The sequence below is a fragment of the Oryx dammah genome, unplaced genomic scaffold, assembly GCF_014754425.2.
Source record: "Oryx dammah isolate SB20612 unplaced genomic scaffold, SCBI_Odam_1.1 HiC_scaffold_28, whole genome shotgun sequence".
Lineage (NCBI taxonomy): Eukaryota > Metazoa > Chordata > Mammalia > Artiodactyla > Bovidae > Oryx > Oryx dammah.
In genome coordinates, this window is record NW_024070212.1 from 14,708,473 (window position 1) to 14,722,399 (window position 13,927).

General features: G+C 37.6%; 1 protein-coding gene across 6 annotated transcripts in view; it reads left to right on the plus strand.

Moving 5' to 3' along the window:
* ASH1L (ASH1 like histone lysine methyltransferase) overlaps nucleotides 1–13,927 on the plus strand; it is a 208,062-nt gene that overhangs the window by 172,969 nt on the left and 21,166 nt on the right. For all 6 annotated transcript variants that reach the window (XM_040230325.1, XM_040230324.1, XM_040230328.1 and 3 more), the window contains 3 exons: nucleotides 12,625–12,733; nucleotides 13,162–13,326; nucleotides 13,489–13,583. In XM_040230325.1, the coding sequence (XP_040086259.1) occupies nucleotides 12,625–12,733; nucleotides 13,162–13,326; nucleotides 13,489–13,583 (369 nt within the window). The remainder of the gene's footprint in view (nucleotides 1–12,624; nucleotides 12,734–13,161; nucleotides 13,327–13,488; nucleotides 13,584–13,927) is intronic.

Sequence of the window (13,927 nt, forward strand, 5' to 3'; positions counted from 1 at the left end):
TATACAGCCTTGATGTATTCCTTTTCCTATTTGGAACCAGTCTGTTGTTCCATGTCCAGTTCTAACTGTTGCTTCCTGACCTGCAGATAGGTTTCTCAAGAGGCAGGTCAGGTTGTCTGGTATGCCCATCTCTTTCAGAATTTTCCACAGTTTATTGTGATCCACACAGTCAAAGGCTTTGGCATAGTCAATAAAGCAGAAATAGATGTTGTTCTGGAACTCTCTTAAAGCTCAACATTCAGGAAACGAAGATCAAGGCATCTGGTCCCATCATTTCATGGGGAATAGATGGGGAAACAGTGGAAACAGTATCAGACTTTATTTTGGGGGGCTCCAAAATCACTGCAGATGGTGATGCAGCCATGAAATTAAAAGATGCTTACTCCTTGGAAGAAAAGTTATGACCAACCTAGATGGCATATTCAAAAGCAGAGACATTACTTTGCCAACAAAGGTCTGTCTAGTCAAGGCTATGGTTTTCCAGTGGTCATGTATGGATGTGAGAGTTGGACTGTGAAGAAACCTGAGCACCGAAGAATTGATGCTTTTGAACTGTGGTGTTGGAAAAGACTCTTGAGAGTCCCTTGGACTGCAAGGAGATCCAATCAGTCCGTTCTGCTGGAGATCGACCCTGGGATTTCTTTGGAAGGAATGATGCTAAAGCTGAAGCTCCAGTACTTTGGCCACCTCATGCGAAGAGTTGACTCACTGGAAAAGACTCTGATGCTGGGAGGGATTGGGGGCAGGAGGAAAAGGGAACAACAGAGGATGAGATGGCTGGATGGCATCACCGACTTGATGGACATGAATTTGAGTGAACTCTGGGAGATGGTGATGGACAGGGAGGCCTGGCTTGCTGTGATTCACGTGGTCGCAAAGAGTTGGACACAACTGAGCGACTGAACTGAACTGAACGTCACACTAACCATCAGGGAAATGCAAGTCAAAACCACAATGAGATAACACCTCACACCTATTAGAATGGCTATTCTCAAACAGATAAGAAGTAATAAGTGTTAGTGAGAATGTAAAAAAAGCGGGGGGGAACCCTTGTGCACTGTTGGTGGGAATTTAAATTGGTAGAGCCACTGTCAAAAATGATATGGAGGTTCCTTGGAAAATTAAAAATAAAAGTGCCATACAACCCAGCAATGCCATTTCTGGGTATTTATCTGAAAGAGAAGAAAAACAGTAACTCAAAATGATTATCTGTATCCCATTTTCATAGTAGCTGAGGCATGGAAACAACCTAAGTATTCATCAGTGGATAAAGAAAATGTGGTCTGTGTCTACAATGGAATATTTAGCCACAAAAATGCAGGAAATACAGCCATTTGTAACAAAATCAATGGCCTTGTTACGCTAAATGAGATAGAGAGACTAGTTCCATATGACCTCACTTGTATAGAATTTTGAAAAAAAAGCAAACTCAGATACAAATTGGTAATTGCCAGAGGTAAGGGTTTGCAAGCTTGGAAAAATAGGTGAAGGTGGTCCAAATAAATAACACCTGAGGATGTAATGTACAGCCTGGTGACTATAGTTAGTAATACTACATTGTATATTTGAAACTTGCTTAGAGAATGAATCTTAAAAATCTTATCACAAGAAAATAATTTGATACTATGCATGGTGATGGATGTTAACTAGAGTCATTGTAGTGATCATTTTCCAATATATACATATAATAAATCACGTTACACCTAAAACTAATATAATATTTTATGTCAATTATGTCTTAATTTTTTTTGAAAGATTGGCACAATAGATTACAAGCACATGATCCTGGGGCTTCCCTGGTGGTCCAGTGGTTAAGAACTCACCTTGTAGTACAGGGGATGCAGGTTTGATCCCTGATCAGGGAACTAAGATCCCATATGCTGCTGGACAACGAAGCCCACTCAGTGCAACTAGTGGGCTCGCATGCCACAACAAAAGATCCCATGTGCCATTACAAAGACCCAATGCAGCCTAATTAATTAATTCAAAAAATACATCATCCACCTGTATACTGTGTATAAGAGACTCACTGAAGATCCAAAGACACAATCAGGTTGAAAGTGAAAGGATGGAAGAAGATATTCCATGTCAGTAAATAGTAGCCAAAATAAAGTGGGAGTGGCTAAAGTAGACTTTAAACCCAGAAAGGTTAAAAGAGACAAAGAAGGCCATATGTTTCTTAAAAAGATTCAGCAAAAAGATATAACAGTTATAAACATTTACACACATGATAGAACTTCAAAATATATGAAGCAAAAACTGACAGTTGAAGGGAGAAATAATTCTGCAGTAATAATTGGGAGACTTCAACTCCCCACCTTGATAATGAAAAGAACAACCGGAGAGGTAAGTAAGGAATAGAGAACTTACATAATAAACCAATTAGATCTAAAAAAAATATGAAGACCCCACCTAACAACAACAGCATTTACTTTCTTCTCAAGTGCACATGAGACATTTTGTTAGGCAGAAATTAAGTCTCAGTAGATTTTTTTATTTTTTGGCCACATAGCGTGTGGCATCTTAGTTCCCAGACCAGGGATTGAACCCACACCACCTGCATTAGCAGTGCAGAGTCTTAACCACTGAACCAAAACTGGCACACTGAGACACTGATTTCTGTTTGTTTTTTAGGCCACACTGCATGGTTTCTGGGATCTTAACTCCCCAACCAGGTCAATTGGTTTTTATTTATATTTTTGGCTCTGCTGGGTCTTCATTGCTACACAGGCTTTTCTGTAGTTTTGGTGCACAGGAGCTACTCTCTAGTAGCAGGCTTCTCATTGTGGTGGCTTCACTTCTTGTGGAACATGGGCTCTAGGCTGTGCAGGCTTCAGTAGTTGTGGCTCATGGGCTCTAGAGCACAGGCCCAGTAGTTATGGCTCACGGGGTTAGTTGCTCCACGTCATGTGGGATCTCCGTGGATCAGAGATTAAACTCATGTCTCCTGCATTGGCAGGTGGATTCTTTACCACTGAACTACCAGGGAAGTCCCCAGTAGATTTTAAAAGATAGATATTATAGAAGTTATCTTCTCTAACCACAACAGATGGAAGTTAGAAAATCAGTAACATAAAGGAAACTGGAAAATTCATGAAACTTTAGAAAGTCACAAACTTTTAAACAACCAGTTGGCCAGAGAAGAAATCACAAGGGAAATTATTAAATACTTAAAGATGAATGAAAATAGTATAAAGTACCAAAACCCTATGGGATGCTGCAGTAGCAGCATACTGCGTGGGAATTTTATAGCTATGAATGCTTGCATTAAAAAACAAGAAAGGGCTCAAATTAACAAGCTGACTTTACAACTTAGAGTGGAAGTGTTAGGCGCTCATTTGTGTCAGACTCTTTGTGACCCCATGGATGCCAGGCTCCTCTGTCCATGAAATTCTCCAGGCAAGAATACTAGAGTGGGATCCATTCCCTTCTCCAGGGGATCTTCCCAACCCAGGGATTGAACCTGGATCCCCTGCATTACAGGCAGATTCTTTACCATCTGAACCACCAGGGTAGCCTACTTTACAACTTAATGACCTAGAAGAAGAGCAAACTGAATCTAAAGTTAGGGCTGGAGAATCCCATGGACAGAGAAACCTGGCAGGCTACAATCTGTAGGATCACAGAGCTGGACACTACTGAAGCAACTTAGCACCACACAACACAAATCTAAAGTTAGCAAAAGGAAGGAAGTAATAAAGATGAGAATGAGAACAGAGATAAATAAAATCTAAAATAGAAAAACAGTAGAGAAAATCAGTGAAACCAAAAGGTGGTTCTTCAAAAAGATAACAAACCTTTAGCTACAGGGATAAAGAAGAAAGGACTCAAATTACTAAACTCAGAAATAAAATGAAAGTGGGGACATTACTACCAATTCTACAGAAATGAAAAAGATTAAAAGAGAATACTATGAACAGATGTACACCAAAAAATCAGATAACCTAGTTGAGATGGACAAGTTTCTAGAACTACAAAACCTACTATGACTAAATCATGAAGAAATAAAAAATCTGAATAAACCTGTAACTAACAAATGTGTTGAATCAGTAATCAAAAATCTCCCAACAAAGAAAAGCCCTTGACTTGATGGTTTTACTGGTGAATTCTATCAAATTAGTACCAATTCAAATTTTTCAAAAAAATTGAAGGAAACACCTCCTAATTTACTGTATGAAGCAAGCATAACCCTGATACCAAAGGTTAGCAAAGACTCCCCAAGAAAACTACAGACCAATACCTGTTATGAACATTGATGCAGAAATCCTCAGCAAAATACTAGCAAGCAATTCACCAGCATATTAAAAGAATTGTGCATAGTGACTGTGGAATTTCATCCTGGAAGGCAAGGATTCTTCAGCATAGGAAAATTGATCAGTGTAAAGGGGAAAAGAAGTCACATGGTCATCTCAATTGATGGAGGGAAAAAGCATTTGACAAAATTCAACTCCCTTTTCATGATAAAGATACTCAACAAAATAGAAATGGAAGGACTGCCTTAACATTATAAAAGCCATATATGAAAACTCTCGGTAGTGAAAGACTGAAAGCTTTTCCTCTAAGATCAAGAACAGGACAAGGATGCCCACATTCACCATATTATGCAAAATAATATTGGAAGCTCAAACCAGAAGAAAATTAGACAAGAGATATAGTTCAGTTCAGTCACTCAGTCGTGTCCAACTCTTTGCGACCCCATGAATCGCAGCACGCCAGGCCTCCCTGTCCATCACCATCTCCTGGAGTTCACTCAGACTCACGTCCATCGAGTCCGTGATGCCATCCAGCCATCTCATCCTGGGTCGTCCCCTTCTCCTCCTGCCCCCAATCTCTCCCAGCATCAGAGTCTTTTCCAATGAGTCAACTCTTCACATGAGGTGGCCAAAGTACTGGAGCTTCAGCTTTAGCATCATTCCTTCCAAAGAAATCCCAGGGTTGATCTTCAGAATGGACTGGTTGGATCTCCTTGCAGTCCAAGGGACCCTCAAGAGTCTTCTCCAACACCACGGTTCAAACGCATCAATTCTTCGGTGCTCAGGTTTCTTCACAGTCCAACTCTCACATCCATACATGACCACAGGAAAAACCATAGGCATCCAAATTGGAAATGAAGAATAAAATTATCTTTGTTTGCATATTGTATGGTCTTCTGTAGTTGCATTTGTATATGCAAACATTGAGCATTTTGAAAAGGAAATTATAAAAACAGTTCCATTTGCAGTATCATGAAAAAGAATGAAGTACTTAAAAATTAACTTAATGAGGTGAAAGACTTATACAATGAAAGCTATAAAACATTGTTAAAGACATAAATGAATGGTGACACATCTCATGTTCATAGATAAGATTTGATTTTATTAAAATGGCACTATTACCTAAAGAGATCTACAGAGCCAGTGTAATTCCTATCAAAATCCCCCCCCTTTTTTTTTTCAGAAATAAAACCTATCTGAAAATTCATATGGAATCTCAAAGGACCCCCAAATAACCAAAATAATCCTAAAAAAGAGCAGAAGTGAAGGATTCACACTTAATTTGAAAAGTTACTACAAAGTTAGAGTAATCAAGCAGTATGTATGGTATAGGCATAAAGACAGGCATATAGACCCATTAAATAGAATAAAGAACCTTGAAACAAACCCCTACATATATGGTCAAGTAATCTTTTACAAGTGTGCCAAAACCGTTTAGTGAAAAAGGGATACTCTTTTCAATAAAAGATGCTAGGAAAACTCAGTATCCACCTGCAGAAGTATGAAGTTGGCCCCCTACCAAACACTGTACAAAAATTAATTGAAACCATTCAAGAACCTAAATGTAAGACCTGAAACAATAAAACTTGAAGACATAGGCCTCGGGCCGACCGGGTCCGTGGGAGACAAATAAAAAAAAAAAAAAAAAAAAAAACTTGAAGACATAGAACAAAAGTTTCACAACACTGGACTTGGAAATAATTTTTTGGGTATGACACTGAAGGCACAGGTAAACAAAGAAAAATTGAACTTCATTAAAAAATTAAAAGATACTATATACAGAATCAAAAGGCTGCCCACAGAATGGGAGAAAATATTTGCAAGTCATATATCTGATAAGGTATTAGCATCAAGAATATATAGAGAACCCCTGAAACTCAACAACAAAAAACCCAATTCAGAATGGACAGAGAACTTTAATATATTAATATATTTCTCCAAAGAAAATATGCAGATGGCCAATAAACAAAAAGATATTCAAAATGACTGATCATTAAGGATATACAATTCAAAACCATAAGATACTGCCTCACACCCTCAGAATAGCTACTGTGGAAATGACAGAAAACAATAAGTATTGACAAGGATGTTAAGAAATAGGAACCCTTGTACTCTATTGGAAATATAAAAATGATATATCCACAGTGGAAAAGGGTAGGGACGTTCCTCAACAAATTAAAAATAAAATTTCTGTATAATCCAGCAGTCCAGCTTCTGAGTGTATATCCAAAAGAATTGAAAGGAGGTTCTCAAAGAGATATCTGCACCCCCATATTTTAGTAACATTCATAATAGCTTAAATGTGGAAGAACCCAGGTGTCCATAATGGATGAAGAGATAAGGAAAATCTGGTTCTTACGTACAATAAAATTCAGCCTTTAAAAAGAAGGAAGTTTTGGGATATACTACAACATGGATCGACCTTGAGGACATTATGCTGGGTGAAATAATCCAGTCACAAAAAGACAAATAGTACTGTGTGATTCCACTTACATGAGATGTTTAAAAGTAGTTAGAATCGTAGAGGGCATAGAGTAGTGGTTGTCTAAGGCTGGAGGAAGGAGAGTGAAAGTTATTGTTTCATAGGGACAGAGTCCATTTTACAGGACAGAAAGAGATGGAATTGCATGGTGGAGTTGACTGCACAACATGAATTTTCTTTTTTGCCTCCTTTTTCTTCTTCTTTTGGCCACACCTCACAGTATGTGAGATCTTAGTTAGCCGATCAGGAATTGAACCTGTGCCCCTTGCAGTGGAAGCATGTAGTCTTGACCACTGGACCACTAAGGAAGTCCAGCGTGGATGTTCTTAATACCGCTGAACTGTACGTTTTTAAGTGGTTAAGGTTATAAACTGCTACATGTGTTTTAACACACTTGAAGAAAAATAGGCTTGTATGAACAACATTCTATAAGAGTGTCCACTGTCACCACTTCTCTTCCACTTCATAAAACATTAGAATAAACTGAATGAAAGTTTGTAGGACATCAGTACTGAAGACCACCAAACATTATTGGGAAAAAAGACCACCTAAATTAATGGAGAAGTACACCATGTTTATGGATTATAAATCTCAATATTTTTGAGATGCCAGTTCTTACCAGATCTATAAATTCAAATTCAATTTTTAGGGGAATTGACAGGCTGATTCCAAAACATACATCTGATTGTGAAGGACCTTAAAAAGGTAAGATGATCTTGAAGAAAAAAATTTAAGAACTTGAACTACTAATTTCAAGACTTACTGTAGAGGTACAGTAATTAAAAGAGTAGGTGTTTGCTTGGGCTAGATTAATAGACAAATGGAATAGCATAGGGGGCTTCCTAGGTGGCTTAGTGGTAAAGAATTCGTCTGCCAGTGCAGGAGATGCAAGAGACACGCCTTTGATCCCTGGGTCAGGAAGATCCCCTGGAGGAGGAAATGGCAACTCACTCCAATACTCTTGCCTGGAAAATCCCATAAACAGAGGAGCTTGGTGAGCTACAATCCGTAGGGTCACAAAGAGTCAGAAATGACTGAGTGCACACAGCAGCAGCAGGAATAGAGTCCAGATAAAGACACAGAAATGTACTGCCACCCGATTTTATGACTTAGGTTCCACTGCAAGTCAGTTAGGAAAGGATGGATTTTTAATAAGTGGTTCTGAGTCATAGGCTCCTGCGTCAATACACACACAAAAATTAAGATGACTCTTAGACCTAAATATCACCATTGAAGCAATCATGTTTCTATAGGCAACATGGGAGAATATTTATTAAATTTACTTTTTATTGAAGTGTAATTGAATTACAATGTTGTGTTAATTACTGCTGTACAGCTTAGTGACTCAGTTAACATATATATATTATACATATATATAGTATTATACATATATCCATATATGTATACATATACATAATCCATACATACATATTATATATATATATATTTTATACATATATATTTTTTCTTATACAATGTATTATACAGTACTCTTGCCTGGAAAATGCACGGATGGAGGAGCCTGGTAGGCTGCAGTCTATGGGGTCGCCAAGAGTTGGACACGACTGAGCGACTTCACTTTCACTTTTTACTTTCATGCATTGGAGAAGGCAATGGCAACCCACTCCAGTATTCTTGCCTGGAGAATCCCAGGGACGGGGAAGCCTGGTGGGCTGCCATCTATGGGGTCGCACAGAGTTGGACACGACTGAAGTGACTTAGCAGCAGCAGCATACATATATATACATATATATTTTATATATATATATATGTTATACAAAGAGTCAGACATGACTATTTATACATATATATATTCCAGTTATATATATTTTTGCTTTTCCATTAGGGTTTATCACAGGATATCGAATATAGTTCCCTGTGCTATATAGTTAGGACCTTGTTGTTTATCCATTCTATATATATCAGTTTGTATCTCCTAATCCCAAACTCTCAACCCAGTCCTTTTTACTCCCCTCTCCCTTGGCAGCCGCCAGTCTATTCTCTGTGTCCCTGACTCTGTTTCTGTTGCATAGATAGATTCATTTGTGTTGTATTTTAGATTCCATATATAGGTGATATCATACAGTATTTGTCTTTCTGACTTCTTTCACTTAGTACGATAACCTCTGGTTGCATCCATGTTGCTGCAGATGGCATTATTTCATTCTTTTTTAGGGCTGAATAGTATTCCTGTGTGTGTGTGTGTGTGTGTGCTTCCATGTTTTGGTTATTGTGGATAGTGGTGCTATGAACATAGGGGTATATGTATCTTTTTGAATTATAGTTTTGTCTGGATATATGCCCAGGAGTGAGATTGCTTAATCATATGGTAATTCTATTTTTAGTTTTCAGAGGAACCTCCATACTGTTTTCCACAGTGGCTTCACCAACTTTCATTCCCACCAACAGTGTAGGAGGGTTCCCTTTTCACATGGGAGAATATTTTCATATACTTGGGATAGATAAAATTATCTTAAACAGGATATAAATAGCACTAAAGATAAAAGAACTGATAAAATTAACGATTTCTGTTCACCCAAAGGAGACTTTTGAGTGTAAAAGCACACCATACACTGCAAAAGGGGTATTTACAATGTATTTATCTGACAAAGAACTTACTTCTGGATGAAGTTTAGAATCTGTGAATCAGTAAGAAAAAGACAATCCAATTTTTAAAAAAGGTAATAGACATGTCAGAATATAAAAGTAGTCAGTAATCAAAAGGTGCTTAATATTTTAGTCATCAGAGAAAAATATTAAGCCATATTAACATTCAGAGTGTTAACAAGGGTATAACACAGCGTGAATGGTCTGTAGTGTTACTGCTGGTGGAACTGTAAATTGGTATGACAACTTATAAAAGATGTTTGTACCTACCAAAGCTAATAAACACATCTAGTAAACTAGCAACCCTACTCATAAGTATATCCCCAACATAAATGAGTGTTTATATTGAAAAGACAGGTGCAAAAAAATTAAAAAAGACATGTGCAAGAATATCCACAGAATTTTTTTTTTAAGGCTGTGCCACGCAGCTTGTGGGATCTCAGTTCCCTGACCAGAGATTAAACCCAGGCCATAGCAGTGAAAGCCCAGAATCCTAACTGCTAGGCAACCAGGGACTTTCCCAGGAATTTTTTTTTTAATAATAGCTGAAAACTGAATATAGTCCATTGTTTATCAGCAATAAAATAGATTGGTAAATTTTGCTAAATTCATATAATGGAATACTACACAGCAGTATAAAGGTATACTATAATAGAGTGCAACATTGAGTCAAAGGTAGGCATATAATTGTACATAATACTATATATTCTGTATGATTCCATTTAATTTAAGTTTAAAACAGATGAAACTATAATCTCTATGCGGATAAAAATTAGAATGGTGGCAATTCTTTGGGGAAGGGTACTGACTGGGAAAGATGTTACACAAGTGTAGAGATATATAAAATTCAACAAACTATACATTTAAAATTTTGTATTCTTGTAAGTTATGCCTCCCCCCATGTTTTTAATACAATATATTTTAGTATAGGATCAAATTTTAAATGTTATGGTATGGAACAAGGGTCAGCAATCTTGGAATGTGGCTGTGTGCCAATAAAAATTTAGAAAGACCTGGGGGGAATTTGTCTGCCTCCATAGTTTCCCAACCATGGGTATAGACTAAAATAAATGGGACCTAATCAAACTTACAAGCTCATGCACAGCAAAGGAAACCATAAACAAAACAAAAAGACAACCTAGGAACTGAGAGAAAATATTTGCATATGATGCAACCAACAAGGGCTTCATTTCCAAAATATACACACAGCTCTTATAACTCAATTACAAAAAAAAAAAAAAAATCAGCTGGGCAGAAGAACTAAATAGACATTACTCCAAAGAAGATGTACAGATGACCAAGCATTTGAAAAGATGCTCAACATTGCTAATTATTGAAAAATGCAAATGAAAACTACAACAAGGTATCACCTCACACTGGTCAGAATGGCCATCATTAAAAGGTCTGCCAGTATCAAATGCTGGAGAGGGTGTGGAGAAAAGGAACCCCTCTTCTACTCTTGGTAGAAATGCAAATTATGCAGCTACTATGGAAAACAATATGGAGATTCCTTAATAAACTAAAAGTAGAGTTGCCGTATGATCCAGCAGTCCCACTCCTGGGCATATACCTAGAGAAAACACTTAATTCAAAAATTTATGCACCTTAATGTTCATAACAGCATTATTTACAGTAACTAAGACATGAAAGCCATCTAAGTGTCCATCAAGAGATCAGTGGAATTTGCAGGGTGGCAATGGAGACACAGATACAGAGAACAGGTTTGTGGACCCAGCAGGGGAAGGAGAGGGAAGGACGAATGGAGGAAGTGGCATGGAAATATATACACCACCATATGTAAGATAGTTAGTGGGAATATGCTGTATGACTCATGGAGCTCAAACCAGTGCTCTGACAACCTAGAGGTGTTGGATGGGGTAGGAGGGAGGTTCAAGAGGGAGGGGACATTTAAAGATGAATGAATAAAGATGTGTCTGTATATGTGCTGCTGTATGTGTGTGTGTACGCTACTCGGACATAAAAAAGAATGAAATAATGCCATTTGCAGCAACAGGGATGGACTTAGAGATTATAATACTAAGTGAAGTAAGTCAGAGAAAGAAAAATACCACATCATACCACTTATGTGTGGAATCTGGGCTTCCCTGATGGCTTAGATGGTAAAGAATCTGCCTGCAGTGCCAGAGACTGGGTGTGACCCCTGGGTCAGGAAGACCCCCTAGTGAAGGGAATGGCAGCCCACTCTAGTAGTCTTGTCTGGAGAATTCCATGGACAGAGGAGCCTGGCGGCTTACAGAGTTGGACACTACTGAGCAACTTACACCTTCACTTTCGTATGTGGCATCTAAAATGTACAAATTAACTTATTTATAAAACAGAAACAGACCTGCAGGCATAGAGAATCTTACACTTTTCAAAGGGGATAGGGATGGGGAAGGATAAATTAGGATTTAAGGATTTGCAGATATAAACTACTATATATAAAATAGATAAACAGGGCTTCCCTGGTGGCTCACTGGTAAAGAATCTGCCTGCCAGTGTAGGAGGTATGGGTTTCATTTCTGATTCAGGAAGATCCCACTTGTCATGGAGCAGCTAAGCCTGAGAGACACAACTGCTAAAACCCACACACCCTAGAGCCGTGCTCCACAATAAGATATGCCACTGTAATGAGAAGCCCTCGCGCCACAACCTCTGCTCACCACAACTGGAAAAAAGCCTATGCAGCAACAAAGACCCAGCAGAGCCAGAAATAATTAAATAAACAATAAAATCCTACTGTATAGTACAGGGAACTATATTCCGTATCCTGTGATAAACTATAATGGAAAAGAACGTGAAAAAAGCACTCAGTAAATGTTAGCTAAAATTATATGTTACTCTATAAAGCATCTAGAACAGTACATGATACCTTATTAATAAAGTAGATAAAATAGACCAAAAGAGACACTTGCGTACAGGTTAGAAAGGTGGAGATCAGTAGAAATTAGAAGATTTTTATCCATAGGAAATAATTGTAATTTGTTTAGTAAGTAAACTAATGCCCTATGTTAAAAGGACTTCGAATACCAAACAAGAAAAGTTTGACCTTTGACGGCAGAAAGCATGTTTTCCAGAAAACTGGTTTAGGACTATTAATCTGTCAGTATTATACAGACTGGATAGAAGAAAAAAGAGATTAAAGATGGAGTGACTGGCCAGGAAACTTGAATGATTAGATACAGAAACAGAGGCAAATTTGAAATCAGTATACCAACCTTTCTGGTTCTCAGGCATGGTATTATGAATCTCTGCCTTTAACTCTTATCCCTTTCTCTATAGGTCTGTTAATGGCGTGTACCGGATTGGACTATATGCTCTTAAAGATATGCCAGCTGGTACTGAACTCACTTATGATTACAACTTTCATTCCTTCAATGTTGAAAAACAGGTAAGAATGATAAATTCAAGAGGGAGTTTGAACTTTATGATAGTACTCTATATAACATGAGCCTTCAGGGAACATTACTGATTTGTAGCTACTAAGAAATACATTGGAAAAGACTCACTGTTTGTTCCACTTATCTAGGATACATATGTCACAGTTGTTCTTTCAGAACTCTGTAGAAGAGACTGTTCAATTATTTTTTGTCTCCAGTCAATTCTTAATTTTTCTCGTGAAGTTTTTCCAAAATTTAATCTTTCCTTTCTACTACAGTGGAAACCATTTATATTTATTTTACTCACAATGAGTTATGTTCCTCTGTATGAAAATTTCTTGATTCAAACTTATTATTGGGTATCCAGATACTCAGGCATTCTGTTTAAACTTTTAGATTAGACTTCAGACTAAAAGCGTTATTCTCTTTCCCTTCAAAGCAACTGTGTAAGTGTGGCTTTGAGAAATGTCGAGGAATCATTGGAGGTAAGAGTCAACGCATGAATGGACTCACCAGCAACAAAAGTAGCCAACCAGTGACCTCACATAAAAAGTCTGGGCGGTCAAAAGAGAAAAGGAAGTCTAAGCACAAGCTGAAGAAAAGGGTAAATAATAATCTCATGATTTTCTCCAAATATCTGCATATAGGCAATTACTGAAATAAGGGATGTACCACAGGGTGGCATCTTTAGAGTGGTTTTCGTATTCTTTGAGGTGATTTATGATTTATCTTGTTTTTCTTGCAATCTAATCCATCTGTTTTTTAGAGAGGCCACCTCTCTGAGGAACCCAGTGAAAACATCAACACTCCAACAAGGTTGACCCCTCAATTACAAATGAAGCCAATGTCCAATCGGGAGAGGTAAAAAGAAAATTTTCTTATCTGCACTCTTTAAATTATGTGACTTGCTTGACGGTTTAAAAATTATTAAACATGTATATAGTTGAGACATTTGTTTTTTGCAGGAAGACTTTAAACAAGCATTCACGGGTGAACTTGGCTGGAGGAAGGAACTAATTTCTAACTGAAATGTAACTTTTTATTAAAATGTGACTGTAGGCCAAAGGAAAAAAAGTGTATGTGTGTGTGCGTGTGTATCTAGTAGTTGCAGTTGCTATGAGTTTGTCACCAATATTTACAGTTTAGTATGTTATAGGCGTTACAGATATCTCAAAATATCATTCGTACTCATCTCTACCTTAAAA